The 19,914-nt window shown below is 47.0% G+C and overlaps 1 protein-coding gene across 5 annotated transcripts in view; it reads right to left on the bottom strand.

Moving 5' to 3' along the window:
* The window catches only part of LOC115470268 (synaptotagmin-15-like), a 68,419-nt gene extending 48,805 nt beyond the window's left edge, over positions 1-19,614 (bottom strand). For 2 of the 5 annotated variants that reach the window (XM_030203293.1, XM_030203296.1), the window contains exons 1-4: positions 19,258-19,614; positions 5,813-6,023; positions 3,373-3,518; positions 1,727-2,022 (exon numbers count right to left, since the gene is read on the bottom strand). In XM_030203293.1, the coding sequence (XP_030059153.1) occupies positions 1,727-2,022; positions 3,373-3,518; positions 5,813-6,023; positions 19,258-19,264 (660 nt within the window). In that variant the 5' untranslated portion in view covers positions 19,265-19,614. The remainder of the gene's footprint in view (positions 1-1,726; positions 2,023-3,372; positions 3,519-5,812; positions 6,024-19,257) is intronic. The other 3 variants (XM_030203294.1, XM_030203298.1, XM_030203297.1) reach the window with 3 other exon arrangements.
* Positions 19,615-19,914: the final 300 nt, after the last annotated feature.

Raw genomic sequence — 19,914 nt, 5'->3', positions numbered from 1 at the left:
AGGAAAAAAGGAATTTAAAAACTTGCCAGAAGGGAAATGCAGACCTAATACAAACGTTTGGGAAGAATCTGAGGACCAAAAACCAGTTGAGCTTGTTATAAGTATAGACTTCCTGCATCAAAATTAACTGTACTCTTGCGCCATATACAGCATCTCTTTGAAAGGATTCCATTGTCACAGAAACTGTTAGGGCTGGAGCAGAGAAAATATATTGTCTCAGAAAAAAATTCTCTCTCTGAATACCCAAGCATTTCCTAGATTCTTCTAGTAGCTTCATCAATGTTGGAGAAAAACTGGATCCTCTGTGAGTTGTGGAATTGTCCAAAGATGCTATTGTACATGAGTTTCCAGAACCACAGAGAACCTTTCTTTGGATACCTTGTGACCTCATAAGATGACAGGATACCTTGTGACCTTATAAGATGACAGACAGCACCATCTTTGGAGTCCTGATGCTGGTGTAGTAAAAGTTTAAAAAAAAAAAAGTCTGCAAAGAATGCAAAAAAACTGTGATTCTTTCCATCCTAGGATAAGTAGCATGGAATCTATTTCCTCTTTTGGAATTTTACAAGGTACTTGTGACCTGGATTGGCCACTGTTAGAAAAATTATAATGGTCCTGATGGACCTCTAGTCTGTCCCAGTATGGCAATGTGTATGTGCTTATGTATTTATACTCTGCTACCACCACAGCTGAACAGACAGGAGGAGTATTATACTCTCTTTTCCTCCCCTTCCCTTCTCAGTAGAGGGGGGAGCTGAGGGGGAAGCAGAGTTAGTTTGCAATCCTAATTTTACTAATCTAACTCTTCCCTATCTTTGCTGTACAATAAACTATGCGTGTGAACGCTGGTGATTTATCACTCATTCACTATTCCGTTTAAGTGGAGGGATTACACAGGTGTGAGTGTATTCAGTTTGGAAGCCAGGTGGCGCCTGCATTCTTTTTGCCTCCCTAGCTGGTCTTGTGATTCAGGTTACAGTGTTGTGTAATGTGTCCTGCAATATGAAGGATCCAGGCTTTGAATCATTGTAGACAATTGGGCCTGAGCTTGTTAAAGAATCCTGTGCTCAGACTCTGGAGAGAGAAAGACCACTTCTTTCTACTGTAGCAATGCTTACTAGGTAGCAAGAGATGCTGGGGGCATGCCATAAACAAGAGACTCCTCAGGGTCACCAACGATCCCTGAATCATCTATACCAGTGGCTTAGCTACATGGGGCCACGGGGGCCTGGGCCCCCCCGAATTTCCTTTGGACCCCTGGTTTTGCTGATGGGGGTCCCAACCCCCGCAAGCTGAAGCCTTCTCCAGCGCCGGTCTCTGGCACCGTCGCGTTGCCTGCCCTGCTCTGTCTTCCCCTCACGTCCAGCATGCTCAATTTCACTAAAAGGAGCATGCAGGACGTAAGGGGAAGACAGAGCAGGGTAGGCAACGCGGTGGCACTGAAGACTGGTGCTGAATAAGGCTTCAGCTGGAGGGGGTTGAGGACCCCCGCCAGCCAAGGTATTTGCTGTGGTAGTGGGTGGGGAGCAGCAGGGCAGCAAGGCAGACCAAAACATGCCCCACACCTTGGGCTTTGGCCCCCTCCCACCGCGAGGTCTGGCTACACCCCTACATGCCCATTTAGGGAGTGAGGAGTATCAGAAAACACTGAGAATAAAAACATCAGCTAACATAAAACTTTTTTTCCTTTTGTAAGAACCATGAAAATCAGGCCATACTGTACCTGGAAGAGAAAATGTTCATCGAACTGTGGATTGAGGGTTTTACGCTTGATCTTGGATTGCAGGTAACGCCTTTCATCGGGCAGCAGGAAGATTTTCACAAAGGGATTGCATGATTCAGAAGGAAAACAGAGGTTCCTGGCTTTTACCAAAGCCACAAGCAGCCGCTCCGCCTCCTGCTCATACTCTACAGCAAACCATAGCCGGCCGATGTTGCCTTCAGGGAAATCCGCCTCACTGCCATCTTCTGGGAACTTATAGAGATCTGGATTGATGGATCCTACAGCAAAAGACCCTGCTTAAGAAAAGCAAAAGAGCAAGCTAGAACATCTTTTCATGTCTGCATGTTTTGCCCTTGTCATTGTATTCCACTCCTTTCCTCTTAATATGCACTACAGGAATTCAAGGGCAACCTTTCTGCCTCACAAAGGTGTAGTTGCCTTTCTGACTGGAATTAAGAATAATGTAATTTACCAGGAAACTGGCATGAAAATTAGGACGGGCCGCCGAGAGACTGAACAAGGCCCGGGGCAGAGCCGCCGCAGCTGCAGCCCCCCCCTCCCCCCCCACACACACACAATCCAATTACCTTTGCTGGCGGGGATCCCCGCCAGCAGAAAATGTGTTCCTCCAACGCTGCTCTTCCGACGATTGCCTGCCCCAGCCCCTGTGGCTGCTTTTCCTCTCAGGCGCATGCGCAGCTGCTCAGCTGGGCAGAAGAGCAGCACTGGAGGTGCTCCTCTGGACCGGGTCCTCCCCAGCCTCCAAGGGGGGCCCGGCCGCGGCGCCGGAGTCTTCTCTATCCTACTCCTGTTGGGACACGATCACTCGGGTCCCGACCGAGCAGAAGAAAGAGACAGACCCCAGCGCTGGGTCTCCCTTGGAGGCCCAGGCCCGGGGAATTTTGTCCCCCCTGCCCCCACCCCCTCTTGGCGGCTATGAAATTAGGCTTCTTGGTTGGCAAGAATATCCCATGAGCACCTAGCAGATGGAGGAAGTCGTGATGATGGCTCCTCGTTCTGCTACAGGAAGTGGTTATGAGCTAACATCACTGGTCTTACTACTTGGACCTTACCGCCCCCTCCCCCACTCATTTTCCCCTTCCATATCAGAATATCAACTGGTAGGTCTATAGCAACAAACAGTCTGTAAATATGCATAATGATTATGGCTTTTATTCTTAGGTATTTATTTCATAGCTAATCAAGGGGGTTTTGAAAGTACAAAAAAAAAATCAGCATTTATGTTGGTGTTTTCATGCAATAAGTACTACTGCTGCCTAGCTTTTCAAGAACAAAGTCAACAATAGAAATTCACACATTTGTGTATCGCAGGAATCATAAGCACAGAAAAGGCACAAAAACTGAGTCGAGGACAGAAGACAAGCCTGGGGAGGGGTGAGAGAGTACTAATGGAAAAGGTGCTTTTTCAGTATTTAACCAATGAACACCTATAGCACTGGGGCATCTTAATCAGTCTTTATCAATCAAAACCTAAAAATCGGAAGCCCTAATAATGGTGAAAAACCTGAAAAAGATATATAGGGAGGATAATTTAATGTCAGCTGTATTGATATAATTGTGTTCCCTCTGAGCTGTAAATATATAAAGTGTAATGAGCTGGCACAAGGTATTGGAAGTGAACATACCCAGAGAGTAGAACGAAGAGCGAGGCAGGAACTCGGGGGCAACATAGGGTTCACAGTCCTCTTGAATCCGTTCACCATTCTTCACATCAACCCAGTTCTGTCCAAGAAATTTGGGGGGAATGATGAATGGGACGCTTTTAGTTCTACTGTAAATGAACGGGGGGGGGGGGGGGGGGGGGGGGGGGGAACATACCTTAAGTGAATTATTTAAGCATAAGCATAAGTCAGTTCACAGTTCTTATAAACTCAGGATGTTCAAACTTTCTCATGGGGTGAAGCAGATCTGGGGAAGGGCTCTGTCCTCTTCACTGTTCCCTCTAAACTGAGCAAGAGTCCTCCAACTGCATTGCTGCCAATGGGAGGCAGACCTTCAATATTGTGTTTTCAATTTATAGGGTTGGTTCCCAGGAGTTCTGCGAAGCTTGCCTGTTCTTCACTATTGAAAAATTGATAGTGAAAAAGCACCCCCTACTGGTAGGACTGTAGGTGGAGGACTCCCGCTCAGCTTAGAGGAAACAGTGCTTAAGGGGTTAGCTCTAGGTATGACTGTAGCAGCAAGGAGTATACTTAAAAATAGATTCATCTATGCTTGTATGCTGTCCTTCCTACCAGACCCAGTCCTCAGGGAATTCCTCCACTCCAATATCATCAGAGAGCAGAGTATATGAGCCCAGGAAAGGATTCCTTGGGCACACACCTCACCCTAACAAGGGGAATCTCTTGATCCTTTCTTCCTGAAATAAAATTACAGGACTGGAGATTCACAGATTATGAACCATTTTTCTGACACAGACTCTTTCTTAATTTCATGGGCCAAAATTAGACTTCCAAGGAGAAAGAGAAAGATACGAGATATTGGATGGGGGGAGGTTGTTGATGCAAAAGCTGGCTCAGTGCACCACAGTCCCTTGAGCTGTCCCTGGCCAGGATTCAAGGTCAGAGTTCCTGGAGCTACAAAATAGAGAGTGGAGGCTTGGAGCAAGGCTCAGATTTAGGTATCTTTATTGTAGGCCACTGCTTCTAGTGCCAAACTTTGAAGACTGACCCCTCAATTGAGTTAGACATGCTGTCTCAGTTCATAGAAAGGTGAGCCTTTGGGCCACAGCCAAGTTGATGTTGCCCGGTCAACCCGGAGGTTAGCCGGGCCCCGACTAGTGGCAGGTGAGTCACCTGGACTAGGCACAGGACAGATAAGGCTACAGACTAGGCTCGGCAGGAACTGGAAACAAGGCAGGCAAGGCAGACAAGTCAGAAACTGAAGAGCAGGTCTGGAGGCAAGGCAGGCAAGTCAGAAGGCATGGCAAAGCTAGCCGGTCTGGAAAAGGGCAACGCAGGGCAAACTGGACTGGAGACAGGCAGGGCTTGGAAGTATCAATAAAGTGGTTCTTTAAATTTAACTCCCATTCTCCTGGAGTCATTGGTCCATTTCCCACTCTTCTTCTGTACTGTTGTTTTCACGTGGGAGCTAGTGTTCATCCACTTAGGTGGATTACTCCTTCTTGGAAGTATTTATCACATTTCATTTTGAACCTCTCTTTCTCCACCTTAATGTGATGATCCCTTTTCTTTTTTTTTTGTTTTTATTTTTAATTTTATTTTTATGTTTATACAAAATCTAAACAAAGAACTTCTTTGTACAGAAAAATCCACTCTAAAAAAGAAAGATAGATCAGAATTACAACATCATATCTAATATAGGAGTCCTTGTACTAAAGTGTGGTAAATTTACACTTACTTCACTGGGGGGGGGGGGGGGGGAGTCTTTTACTAAAGCTTAGCTCAAGTTATCTGCACCAGGGCCCCTTTTATTCTTAGGGGCCCTGCTGCAGATAGCTCAAGCTAAGCTTTAGTAAAAGACCCCCTGTTAGCACTAAAATTACCATGAGGTAAGTGCAAAGGTGGTGCAGTAAATGGAGGGGGCATTACATGCAGTGCCAGAATACAGCGGTTGGGCTACCAGGCACAACATTTATTGGCTCTCTTTATGTCATCAGAAATGGGGATCACACAAATCCCTTTTACTATCTATCTATCGTATATGACTGCTAGCTCTTCCAGTCCCATATAGCATTTGGCTCTGGGATTTCTGCAGCCCAAATGAATATAGGGTTTTTGGAGTTGTGGTGGGGGAAGGGTGGTGGCGAAGAGCAGATTAAAACACAATTGCCTAATCCTTAACTATTCTAAAATTTTATCAGCATATTTATTCTGTTGGAACATTTTCATATCTCCTACAGATATTCTTTCCATTCTAACCATTCCACAATGTCACCAATAAAGACATTTAAAAGAACAAGGACTCAGCCTGGCAATGACCCTGTGTCATTTTCTGGGACAACTTTTTTTTCATAAAAGTGAACTTTCTTGACCACCACTTACCAAGTCTTAGCACTTAACCAATTTGCCATCCAGTTTATAAAAGAAAGAAAAAAAACTGTACCTGGAATTATTTGGATGTGGACCTGAAGTTTGTTGAATTGAAGTCAAATCATTGATAGTGGCATCAGAGTGTCTTGGTGTGACAGAATTAAATAGTTCCTCATAAGCAGGCGAGAGGCAGAGCGTCTTCCATAGTAGATATATTGCTATGCCAATGAAAATTAAAAACAGGGCACCTCCTATCACTCCTCCCGCCACGGCCACCATCTGTTCTGAGTATACACAAAAAACACAAAAAATTTCAGTCACTAGAAAATGAAAATATTTAGGTAAAGGTAACTACTAATTGAAGGAATATCACTGTAAAAAATAATGGCTATTCTAAGCTCAGCTGTAGAATCCCCAGATAACTCCTGTTCTTCCTTTTGTGTTTACAGTTTTGGATTAAAAGCATAATAAAAGGCCTGACATTCAACTGAGACAGTCATCAATTAATAAAACTGCCAGCCACTGCGGTTAAAATAAAACTGGATATTCAGTATTTGTACCCAGATATCGTCCTGCACCGAAGGGCCCTTTTACCAAGCTGCAGTATAAAGGGCCCCAAGGTAGTGGCAGTGGCTGTTTTTGCTGCATGTAAAAGGCCCTTTTTACTACAGTGGGTTAAAAGGCTGCAAAAATACAAGACCATGCGGTAAGATTGCTCTTACCATGTGGCCATATGGGGGGGGGGGGGGGGGGGGGGGGGGGGAAGGGAAGCACTTACCACCACCTATTGAGGATCCGACTGAAATTACTACTACTACTTAACATTTCTAGAGCGCTACTAGGGTTACGCAGCACTGTACAGTTTAACAAAAAAGGACAGTCCCTGCTCAAAGGAGTTTACAATCTAATGGGCGAAATGTCAAGTTGGGGCAGTCTAGATTTCCTGAATAGAGGTATGGTGGTTAGGTGCCGAAGGCGACATTGAAGAGGTGGGCTTTGAGCAAGGCTTTGAAGATAGGCAGGGAGGGGGCCTGGCGTATGGGCTCAGGGAGTTTATTCCAGGCATGGGGTGAGGCGAGGCAGAAAGGGCAGAGCCTGGAGTTGGCGGTGGTGGAGAAAGGTACTGAAAGGAGGGATTTGACTTGAGAGCGGAGGTTACGGGTAGGAATGTAAGGGGAGATGAGGGTAGAGAGGTAAGGAGGGGCTGCAGATCAAGTGCATCTGTAGGTTAATAGGAGAAGCTTAAACTGTATGCGGTACTTGATCGGAAGCCAGTGAAGTGACTTGAGGAGAGGGGTGATATGAGTGTATCGGTCCAGGTGGAAGATAAGATGTGCAGCAGAGTTCTGAACGGACTGAAGGGGGGATAGATGATTAAGTGGGAGCCAGGCCAGTGAGGAGTAGGTTGCAGTAGTCAAGGCGAGAGGTAATGAGAGAGTGGATGAGAGTTCAGGTGGTGTGCTCAGAGAGGAAAGGGCGAATTTTGCTGATGTTATAGAGGAAGAAGCGACAGGTCTTGGCTATCTGGTGGATATGTGAAGGAGAAGGAGGAGTCGAAGATGACTCTGAGGTTGCGGGGACGATGAGGGTGTTATCAACTGAGATAGAGAGTGGAGGGAGAGGAGAAATGGGTTTGGGAGGGAAGACAATAAGCTCGGTCTTGGCCATGTTCAGTTTCAAGTGGCAGTTGGACATCCAGGCCGCAATGTCAGATAAGCAGGCCGATACTTTGGCCTGGGTTTCTGCAGTGATGTCTGGTGTGGAGAGATAAAGCTGGGTGTCGTCAGCATAAAGATGATATTGGAAACCATGAGAGGAGATTAGGGAGCCCAGGGAGGAGGTGTAGATTGAAAAAAGAAGGGGTCCAAGGACAGATCCCTGAGGAACTCCAACAAAGAGCGGGATGGGGGTGGAGGAAGAACCATGAGAATGTACTCTGAAGGTACGGTGGGAGAGATAAGAGGAGAACCAGGAGAAGACAGAGCCCTGGAACCCAAATGAGGACAGTGTAGCGAGAAGTAAGTTGTGATTGACAGTGTCAAAAGCGGCGGATAGGTCGAGGAGGATGAGGATGGAGTAGTGATCTTTGGATTTGGCAAGGAACAGGTCATGAGGATCCGACTGAAATTAATAGGAAACAGCATAAGGAATGGCAAGTCAAATGCAAAGCGCTGATAAGGAAGGCAAAGAGAGGCTTTGAAAAGAAGAAGATTGCATTGGAGGCAAAAACAGAATAATAACTTTTTTTAGATATATAAGAAGCAAGAAGCTAGCAAAAGAATCAGTTGGACCGCTAGATGACTGAGGGATAAAAGGGGCAATCAGGGAAGACAAGGCCACAGCAAAGATATTAAATGAATTCTTTGCTTCGGTCTTCACTGAGGAAGAAATTTGAGAGATACCAGTGCCAGAAATGGTATTCAGTGCTGATGAGTCAGAGGAGGAGTGGCCTAGTGGTTAGGGTGGTGGACTTTGGTCCTGGGGAAATGAGGAATTGAGTTTGATTCCCACTTCAGGCAAGTCACTTAACCCTCCATTGCCCAATGTAAGCCGCATTGAGCTTGCCATGAGTGGGAAAGCGCGGGGTACAAATGTCACACAAAAAAAAAACACAATGGAGCAATTTGACAAATTGAAGAGTAGCAAATCGCCTGGACCAGATGGTATACATCCTAGAGTACTGATAGAACTGAAAAATGAACTTGCAGAAATACTGTTAGTAATATGTAATTTACCGTTAAAATCAAGCATGGTACCAGAAGATTGGAGGGTGGCCAACGTAACTTCAATTTTTAAAAAGGGTTCCAGAGGTGATCCGGAAAATTATAGATCAGTGAACCTGATGTCAGTGCCAGGCAAAATGGTAGAGACTATTATAAAGAACAAGCAAAGAGAATCTTAGAAATTATTAGGAAAGGAAAACAAAACTGAGAATGCTATAATGCCTTTGTATTGCTTTATGGTGCAACTACACCTCAAATGCTGTGTGCAGTTCTGCTCACCATCTCAAAAAAAAGATATAGAAGAATTAGAAAAGGTACTGAGAAAGGCGATGAAAATGATAAAGGGGATGGGATGACTTCCCTATGAGGAAATCAAAACATATTAGGACTAGGGGGCATGCAATGAAGCTACAAAGTAGTAAATTTAAAACGAATCAGAGAAAATATTTCGTCACTCAACATGTGTGGAATTCACTGCCAGAGAATGTGATAAAAGCAGTTAGCTTAGCAGGGTTTAAAAAAGGTTTGGCTAATTTCCTAAAAAGAAAAGTCCATAAGCCAATATTAAGATGGACTTGGGAAAATCCACATTCTAGGATAAGCAGCATAAAATCTGTTTTATTGTTCTGGGATCTTGCCAGGTACCTGTGACCTGGATTGATCACTGTTAGAAACAGGATACTGGGCTTGATGGACCTTCAGCCTGTCCCAGTATGGCAATGCTTATATTCTTATGAGGTGGCGGTAAGGGCTCCCGCAGTAACCAGGTAGCGTGCAGTGCTGCCCAGTTACTGCCAGGCAACTGCTGTGCAAAAAAAAAACCCCGAGCCCTCTTTTCTCCAGCGTGGGAAATGGCACATGCTGGGGCTGGAACTACTGCCGGTGCCCACGCTGGGCTAGCGGTAGCTCCAAATTGGTGTGTGGTAAACCTGTGTAACCCCCTGTTATACTGAAGCCCTGTGTGGGAGGAAGCCAGCATGCAAATAATCATCAGTCCATCCAGCGGTGTACCAAGGGCGGGGCGGTGGGGGCGGTCCGCCCTGAGTGCACGCTGCTGGATGAGGGGTGCAGAGAGCAGCCACGCGCCTGTCGGCTCCGCTGGTTCCCTGCTCCCTCTGCCTCGGAACAGGTTATTTCCTGTTCCGGGGCAGAGGGAGCAGGGAGCCGAGAGCCACGCAGCTGCTCCCAGCAGCTAAAAATGCACCCAGGGTGTCATTGCGCCAGGGGGGAGGGGGATGTCGTGCGCATCGGCGATCCACCCCGGGTGGCAGCCGACCTGGGATCATCACTGAGTCCATCTCAACTGGAAGATGTCCTGATTCATGAAGTCTCACGTGTGGGGCAGAGCTGATGAATTACTATTTCAGAAAGGGCAGTGCTGTGAAACTTGTCCTTGGTAGCCTGTGTCTAAGAAGTCTATGACCCCCACCAAGTGACCTGTAAGACCTAAAGAGGGGCACCTGAAGGAAACCTTGAGGGAGGAGCAGAATCAAAGCAATTGCTGTTAACCTCCTGACTATCCGAATAGTGAAGCCGACCTGTGGGCTGGAGATTGGGGAGTCTCGCCACAAACCGGGCTTAGGGGTAGGATGCTGTCTGCCCGCGGCTGGTGATTTCTTTCAGGGTAAACCCCTGAAAGGCTTGGACAGTAAATGCTGGATTCAATTCTCCATTGATGAGGATACATTGTGATGAGGTGATTGTGGCGTGCCAACTGGTTGCAGGTCAGGTAAAAAGGGATTTTGTGAGAGTGCATAACCCAATAAGGAAAGACTAAATTGCTCTTGTGACTTTTTAAGATTGTGAATGATTACCATCATAGCTGTGTGTTGAAGACTCCTATGTCCATTGCTGCAGAGTTCCACTTGTTAAATAAAGTTCAGTTATTTTCCTTGACTCACCTGGCTACTGTGTGGTTCCTGTGTGTGACCTTGAAATGAGTAGTGTGTACCCAGTCTCCCAAACCCCAAAATCAGCTCATGGAGTTCCAGTGGTGTTCCTAGGTCCCCCTCCCCCCCCGGGTGCAGCGGCGCTGCTGGGAGCAGCCGCGCGGCTGTCGGCTCCGCTGGCTTCCTCTGCCCTGGAACAGGAAGTAACCTGTTCCGGGGCAGAGGGAGCAGGGAACCAGAGGAGCCGACAGGCGCACAGCTGCTCTCTGCACCCCTCCAGCAGCATGCACCTGGGGCAGACCGCCCCCACCACCCCGCCCTTGCTACGCCACTGTGAGTTCACCTCCTGAGCATGAACCCTCTTCTGGATGAGAGGAGTGGGTTACACCTGCGTTGGGCTTACCACCACTTTGTAAAAGAGCCCATGAATACCTGGTTTCAGAGATAACCTGGAAGTGTTATCTGGTTGGCAGCAATATTCAGACTGCTCGGACAAAGTTAGGACAGCCTTTTTGCTTGCCTTCCTTTATCTGATTAGTTATGCGGTTAGGAGTCTGAATATTGCCACTAACCAGGTATCCTCCAGCTCTGCCCACATATTGCCCCAGCACTGTCCAACGCTGAGATGATCAGAGGGGATATTCAGCTGCACTGTGAATGCCAATGTAACACTTATATATCACTATTATATAAAACTGTTAACATTGGCATTACGGGTTCAACGCAGTTTACAAATTAAAACATGAAATACACAATCAACATAAAGCAAAATGCAATATAAAATAGCCTCACCCGATTCTAATAATCAATACTAATCAAATAATAATCAATTTCTTATGAAAAAATAAATTATTAGTTTCCAATCTAACTAGCGAAGGTAAAGAATTCCAAAAGGAAATTGCAGAAAAAGAAAATAATGAACTAAAAACTCATAAGAAATTAACACTCCTGAAACTTGGGGGTTGAAATATTAATAAAGAACGCAATCAAGAGGAGTGACGAGACAGAGAAGTAGTCAATAAAAAACAATAATTCAGATGTAAGCCTACAGACCATCAGAAACAATAAACATACTGATTTTTTAAAAATTCTTTTACATATTGGGAGCCAATACATCTCTGCCAAACATGATGAAACACTATCAAACTTCTTCATCTTATAAATTAAATCGAGCCAAAGTATTCTGAATAAAGTAGTAACTTATTCAACAACTTTGAAGACAGACCCAAATATAAACACATTCCAGTAATCTATATGGGACAAGATCAACATCTGAACCACTAGAGCAAAGGAAGCTTGATCAAAATAAGATCTTTTGCCAAAGATGATTTAATTGAGGCTCCATAGTTAAACATGAATGAAAAATAACCTCCAAAACTTAAGATTTATCCTCAACAGGAAGAGACATGAAAGTACAACAGAAAGAGATGGAAGTACAATGGTATTAGGAACATTAATTCCAGGGTTCTTGAACCAAAAAAAAAAATTAGTTTTATTCAGCTTCAACATATTGCTCATGGCCCAATGCTGAATCCTATCCATACAAACAATTTAATAACAGCGTCACCTAAATCATCAAATGCAGTTATCAGCATAAGAAAGTAGCAACTCACCTGTTTTCAACTTAACAGAACCTAAAGATGACATGTAGAAGTTAAAAAAAAGCAAAGGAGATAATGGAGATCCCTGGGGTACTCCACACATCCAGCAGAGCAAAACTGACCGACAGCTCCTGAATATCCCTCTTCCTTGCACTTATCCAGTTAGTGGTGCCTGCTAACCATATAAGTGCCTTTGAGATATATTACATTACTAGTAAAAAAATGCCCGTTTCTGCAGTGGCGTTCCTAGGGGGGGGGCGGTGGGGGCAGTCCGCCCCGGGTGCACGCCGCTGGGGGGGGTGCCGTGCGTGCCTGTCCGTCGTTCGTTCAATGCTCCCTCTGCCCTGGAACAGGTTACTTCCTGTTCCGGGGCAGAGGGAGCATGGAACGAATGACGGACAGGCGCGTGCAGCACCCCCCCAGCGGGGGGTTCTTTCGCGGGGGGTGTCCTTTCGCTGGGGGGGGGGGTTGCACTGCATCTGGGGGGAGCACTGCACCCGGAGGGGGACACATCGGCATTCCGCCCCGGGTGTCAGCCCCCCTAGGAACGCCACTGTGTTTCTGTGAGAAATGAAACGGGCGCTAGCAAGGTTTTACTGTCCAGCGACCCTCCTCTCCCCCGGCCTCCCCTGCAGCGACCCATGGCCAGCGACCCTGCTCTCCCCCTACCTACCTCCCTCCCTCCAGCCACCCTGCTCTCCCCCTGCCCCCCCATGTCGTGCGACTGTCCTCTCCTCCTGCCCCCTTGCAGCCACCCATGTCCTGCAACCCTCCTATCCCCCTGCCCCCTTGCAGCCACCCATGTCCTGCAACCCTCCTATCTCCCTGCCCCCTTGCAGGCACCTATGTGTAGCGGCGAGGCTCCTCTCCCCCTGCCCCGTTGCAGCCACCTATGTGCAGCAGCGACCCTCATCTCCCCCTGCCCCCCCCTTGCAGCCACCCATGCCAGCGACCCTGCTGTCACCCTGCCCCCCCAGCAGACACCCATGTCTAGCGACCCTGCTGTCTCACCTGCCCGTCCATCCACTGCGGTTATTTTTTAGGAAATGTTCATGGCAGGCAGGAAAGATCCACGCTCCTGCCTGGCCGCGGCTGTCGCTCCGTGATGCTGGTTGCCTGTTGAAAATGTCCGCCGAGGGGCAATGATTCTGCGTGTGCCCAAAACACACATCTACACTACCGCAGATCATTTTTCAGCACACCTTTGTAAAAGGGCCCCTTAGAGGGGCATAATCGAACGGGGACAACCATCTCTAAGGGTGACCATCTCTAAGGACGTCCTGGCGAAGGGGCAGGGAAACCCGTATTATCGAAACAAGATGGGTGTCCATCTTTCGTTTCGATAATACGGTTGGGGACGCCCAAATCTCAACATTTAGGTCGACCTTAGAGATGGTCATCCCCTGTTTTCGGCGATAATGGAAACCGAGGACACCCATCTCAAAAACGACCAAATCCAAGGCATTTGGTCATGGGAGGAGCCAGGATTCGTACTGCACTGGTCCCCCTCACATGCCGGGACACCAACTGGGCACCCTAGGGGGCACTGCAGTGGACTTCACAAATTGCTCCCAGGTGCATAGCTCCCTTACCTTCAGTGCTGAGCCCCCCAACCCCCCCTAAAACCCACTCCCCACAAATGTACAACACTACCATAGCCCTAAGGGGTGAAGGGGGGCACCTACATGTGGGTACAGTGGGATTTGAAGGGCTCACATTTACCAGCACGTGTAACCTGTAGGGGGGGATGGGCCTGTGTCCACCTGCCTGAAGTGCACTGTACCACTAACACTGCTCCAGGGACCTGCATACTGCTGTCGTGGAGCTGGGTATGACATTTGAGGGTGCCATAGAGGCTGGCAAAAAATTACATTTTTTTTTAGGGTGGGAGGGGGTTGGTGACCACTGGAGGAGTAAGGGGAGGTCATCCCCGATTCCCTCCAGTGGTCATCTGGTCAGTTTGGGCACCTTTTTGAGGCTTGGTCGTGAAAAAAATGGACCAAGTAAAGTCGACCAAATGCTCGTCAGGGACACCCTTCTTTTTACCATTATCGGCCGAGGATGCACATCTCTTAAGCACGCCCCAGTCCCACCTTCGCTACGCCTCCAACACGCCCCTGTGAACTTTGGTCATCCCCGCGACTGACTGCAGTTGAGGGCGCCCAAAATCGGCTTTCGATTATGCCGATTTGGGTGACCCTGAGAGAAGGATGCCCATTTCCCGATTTGTGTCGGAAGATGGGCGCCCTTCTCTTACGAAAATAAGCCTGTTAATCACTTAACCCTCCATTACCTCACCTACAAAATTAGATTGTGAGCCCTCCTGGGACAGAGAAATATCCAGTGTACCTGAATGTAACTCACTTTGAGCTACTACTGAAAAGGTGTGAGCAAAATCCAAATAAATAAAATTACATCATATCTCTTATATTCCACTAATTCCTTGCAGCTCAAAGTGGATTACAAAAGAAAGCATTAAACTAGATCAATTAGGGGTTAACAACCATTAAAAACAATAATAATTAGATATGGATTAAATCAATTAACTAAGAATTAACAGCCATTATAAAAAAATAGTAATTAGATAAAACATATCTTTGAAATAATAAACCCCCACTGTTTACAAAGCCAAAGTGGGCTGGGCCAAAAACCACATCAGGACTGTTAAGGCCAGCCCAAGCAGGGGATGGACCACGCTGAGCCCAAGCAAACCCAGGCAGAAAGAGGGCTACAGGAAACCCAGAAAATGGCTCCAGGTAAGCTCCTGGGCTGAGAAGAGAAGCAGCAGCAGTACCAGAGACAAGCCCAGGCAGGAGGAGGAGGCTACAAAGAGAGCTAAGCTGCAGGAGAGAGCCTGTGCCGGGCAGAGTGGAGCAGGTGAGCTGGACTGGGCTGGAGGGGTAGCCTTGCAGCTGGAGCCCCAAACCCAGGAAAGAAGCCTGCCATGGTGTGAGTACACGTGCTCAAGAAAAAGAGGCCCTTGCCTTGAATAAGAGGTCTTGCATCCGAGCCCCAGCCCTGAAGAGAGAGAGAGCCTTTGTCTGAGCCTCTGCCCTGAAGAAGACAGCACCCAACCAAGAGTGCCTGCCCTTAAGAGAAAGAGCCTGCCTTAAAGAAGAGACTCAGTCCGAGTGCCTGCACATAAGTGACTGCCTCCTAGAAGCCCAACCTAAGTGCCTGCCAGTGAAGCTGTGGGGTTTAGGGACATGTGTATAAAGAAACAAGAAGAGAGGTACATGCCAGGGGGGATAGATAAGGATTCCTTTGCTTATCTTTTTATTTTTAAAAATCTGACATTAAAGTATAAGTTTCAGTTGCATTGCACAAGTAGAATTTAATTAAGGGTAATAGCAGTGCAAATATTTACTCTCGACTGTGATCACTGAAATTTGTTACTATGAGATCCTTAAGAATACGCTAGTGTTTAAATATTTTTGAACACTTGCTGGAATTATAACATATGCTATCCAGTAAAGATGCATGTCCTATACGTTTTAATTCTTAAAATCTAATAATAAATAATATTTCTTCTCATTAAACCTCTTGGTTGAGTGGAGTTTATTTGGTGAACCCTTGAACTGCAACAGCTCTATAAATGTAAGTGTGATACACTACTCCACCACTATGGACTTGGACATTTCTTACTGTTCAGTTATTGCTGTTGGACAGGGCCGACCCAAGGCAAGATGCTGCCTGAGGCGGAGCTAACATGCTGCCCCCCCTCCCCCGACAGCGTTTACCTCATCATGTTCCAAACTCGGCAGTGGTAGCGATTCCCATACGCTACCCTGCCACCGGCACCTGCCTGTTCCCTTTATTGCGGTTGCCTGAGCCTCTGATGAAACAGGAAGTTACATCAGAGAGGCGGCCACAGTAAAGGGAAGGGATGGGTGCCGGCAGCAGCAGGGCAGCGTATGGGAATTGCTGCCACTGCCAGGTTTGGAACATGACAATGTAAAATGCTGCAAAGGGGGAGATGCCACTCGCCGAGATTCTGCTCCTGAAGAGTGCCGCCTGAGGGCCCCGCCTCAGGTGGCCTAATGGTCAGGCCAACCCTGCTGTTGGACATCCTGATTTTGGCCTCTACCTAGTCATGTCCAGAACACACTCCCTTGCTATTTGGATGTACTGCAGTCTGGGATGTCCCTTTTCTACCTTTGTAAAATCAGGATTCGGACGTTTCAAGCACATGGACATCATTTGGGCATTTTGAGACGTCCATGTGCTTTGAAAATAAGCACCTTAGAATTCTAGACATACAAATCTGATTTTTCAGCAGCTCTGTTCAGTCCACCTAGTTAAAGCAGCAGCACCTCATAGATGCTTTAATCCTGTTAAACTGGAGCATCGCTGCCAATGTATGTGAAATGGATACTTTCCTATGTTCCAACTAGAATATATTTGCTCCAGCAGTTAAGCTATCTCAAGGCTGCAGAGCCACAGGGATGCTTAAGGTCTCTTGCTTTTGATCTTCTCTCCTGTCTCCTCACTGTGGCGTCCTTTTACCAAGCTGTGGGAAAAAGGGCCCTGTGTTAGAAGTGGGGGCTCTTTTTCCCACGGCGGGTAAAAAAGCCCCCAGACATGGCCATGAGGTAGCAATATGGGCTCCCGCGCTAACCCAGTGGTAACCAGGCAGAACGCGGTGATATTACCACCAGCTTAACACTGCGCAAGACATTTCCAGGGGTTTTCTTTTTTGCCCCTGGAAATGGTGCTCGCTTGGGGCAGAACTACTGCTGGTGGCCCTGTTGGGCCGGCATTAGTCCCGGAAGAGTGAGCAGTAAGCCCGCATTGGGCTTACCGCCAGTCTGTAAAAGGGCTCATGTGTGAATTGTACCCTGTTTTTTTTAGCATTGAAAGAAAACTAATCCTATATAATAATTCTCACCTCCAACGTTCTATGGGTCTTGCTGCCTGTGTTTGTGACTTCTTCGGAATTGGTGTGCTAGGCTCCGTAGCATAGGCTGACGTCACCGTAGCCATTATGATGTCGAGCCTGCCTGATGCCACTGACGTGCTCAACAGCTGCCCTCCTGACTTACCGCCGTGGCTCAAGCCTGCCTGCCTCGTGAATTAGCCGCCATCCCGGTTAATGAGTGACGAGACATGACCCGACGAGGTAATTAAAGATGACTTTTAAAATTCGTAGGGAGGGGGCTTAGAACTGGAAGGGAGGGAAGGAGGAAGGGAGGGACGACGATCCTGGAACTGGGAGGGAGGGGGGATCCTGGCACACACTCTCATTCTCACACACACACTCGCACCCAGTCTCAGTCTCTCTCTCTCTCTCTGTCACAACACACACACATTCACTCTCTCACAAAGTCACTCTCACACACTCTCAAACACACACTCCGAGCAAAGCCTTGCTAGCGCCCGTTTCATTTGTGTCAGAAACAGGCCTTTTTTACTAGTCTTTCATAAAGGGGCCCTTTTACTAAGATGTGCTAGTGAAAAGGCTTAGCACATCCTAGCACTGAACATTCCTGCGGGCTAAGCCTGTTTCTAGTGCTGCCGTAATGCTGACCTTTTTCTATTACTTCATTTTCTGGCCATGTGCTAACGTTATCGTTAGTGCACAGCCACTGAATTAAAAAATAGTAAATTAGGGGTCCTTTTATCAAGCCGCACTAGAAAGTGGCCTGCACCGAGATTAGCGTGTGGGTTTGCCGCACGCTCTGGCCACTTTCTAGCATGATGGGAAAACGCCAGGTTTATTTGTTTCAGTAATGACCATGTGCTAATTTCACAACTGGCGTATGCCCATTTCCGCCTGAGCCCCTTCCGCCACCTATTTACTTGGTGGTGAGGACTCGTGTGCTATTCCTACAGTAATTGGGCAGTGTGTCCCCCTCCATTTTGGGCTCCAGACTCCCCAAACGTTGAGATCTGGCTACGCCCCTGGTGGGCACATTACTGCACGCTACCCAATTTGTGTACAAGTAGCGCAGGAGCATTTACAACCTCCTAAATAGATGGTGGTAATGGTCATGCACTAATGGGGAAATTAGCGCACGGCCATTTTTTAAAAAGCACCCGAAAGCCTACACTCTGCAACACAGCAAAACCAAAGCTCATAATGGACACTATATAACCCTCTCCTCTCTTCGATCCCCATTGTGCCTGAACCTTAAATCGACCACAACATCACCATGTATTTGTTTCTCTACCGAACTTGGCAAACGCCTTTTCGGTACTATGTATGCCACATTGAGCCTGCAAATGGGTGGGAAAATGTGGAATACAAATGTAACAAATAAATTTTTCTGCCACACTAGAAAATGGCTGGAGTGTGCAGCAAACCCACACGCTAATCGCAGCGCTGGCCACGTTCTAGTGCGGCTTAGTAAAAGGATCCCTAATTGTCAAACTTTTGCTGGAAGAAAATGGTATAGCATTCAGGTTATTTTAGGAGATTTGACAATATAGGATATTGTACACACAAAGTTACACCAATGCCCTGCATTCTCTTCTACACCCCAAAAAAAAAAAGGAAAATTGTAGGGTTTGGTCCATCACTTATTCTTCTAGTCTAAATATTGGGAGGTAACATTTTTAAAATCTGCTTTCTAGTAATGCTCATCACTAACCCCGACCTCACCTTTCATTCTCTGCAAACCTCTAAAAATGGTCGATTAAATATCTAAATATTCTGAAATAGATGTTCCATTTATTTTAACCTTTTAAAAAAACTCTCCGGTCTCTAAACTAGGAAATCATTCATAGAACTGCATAAAACCAGACTGATGAAAACAAGTAACATTAGCAGCTAGTCAGCAAACGGTTTTGGGGTTTTTTTTTAACTCCAAGGACAATTTTGGACAGTGTTGTTCGTGGAAAGAAAATTATCTTAGCTATGATCAAACGTACAGAATTACCGAGAAAACAGACACTGAAATGTTCTCCAGGACTGGCTGCTCTGCCGATTTTGCTGGCTATTGAGATATAGTTGATAGATTTAGATGCTGGTCACTACTAGCAAAATGCCTCAGACAATCTCTCTGCATTAGCCCTCACCCTAGTTTCCTTTACGTAGGTGAAACAAGGTGTCACTTATCATTACCACTTATCATTTCTATAGCGCTACTAGACGTACGCAGGCAGCGCTGTACACTTGAACATGAAAAGACAGTCCCTGATCGAAAGAGCTTACAATCTAATTAGGCCAGACAAACAGGACAAACAAGTAACCACCGCTAATACACAGTAAACAGACTGAGCTCAGCTTTGCAACTTTGCGCGCTCGGGACTTCAGTGAGAGCAAAGCTGCGTGCTGGCAACGTGTGAACAGGTCCCAAAACTTACCAGACATGGCCGGTCCCTCTAGGCTCCAAGATCCCCGGAACCCCCCGAGATCCGAGTCCTCCCCGGTTCGGTCAGTCCATGCCTCTTGCTGCCCCTAGCCTCAGAAGAGAGGGACTGGGCTGATCCTGGCAGAGGAAACTTAAGGTAGGAGAAGGCTCAGTCTGTAGCTCCAGAAGCTGAGAGCAAAACGACTTCAGGTGTTGTTTTTCCCTCCCCTCGACCTCCCTCTTGTTCTAGGAGCAGGTGTTTGAGACGGAATCTGGAGCTGGCAGGGGAGAAGAGAGAAGTCTAGGAATGAGGAAAGCAAGAGGTCATTGAAATTTCTCGGTCCTGTCGCTTTCTCTCTCCCGATAAGAGGCGTGGATGAGGTGGGGGGGGGGGGGGTGTCTCTTGATATTTAAAGGGTGCTCAGTCCTTTCAGCTCGCCAGGCTGAGAAGATCAGGGGTTTCACTGACTTCTCGGCTTTAGCTCCCTCCCCCTGACTTGCTGCAAGTGCATTTAGAAACCAAAACGGGGGAAGGGGGAGTTTCGAACCTATAAAATTAATAGGTTTACTAAAAGGTGACATGTGTACTTGGAAGACATAGGCAGGGTCTCCTTGTAAACTGGTGGGTTAATTATACAATGACAGGGAGTAGAGAGCCTATAAGGGGAGG

Source organism: Microcaecilia unicolor, chromosome 5 (assembly GCF_901765095.1).
Source record: "Microcaecilia unicolor chromosome 5, aMicUni1.1, whole genome shotgun sequence".
Taxonomy (NCBI): Eukaryota; Metazoa; Chordata; class Amphibia; order Gymnophiona; family Siphonopidae; genus Microcaecilia; species Microcaecilia unicolor.
Note: the sequence above shows the minus strand (reverse complement) of the source record. Positions and strands in the feature narration are given on the sequence as shown.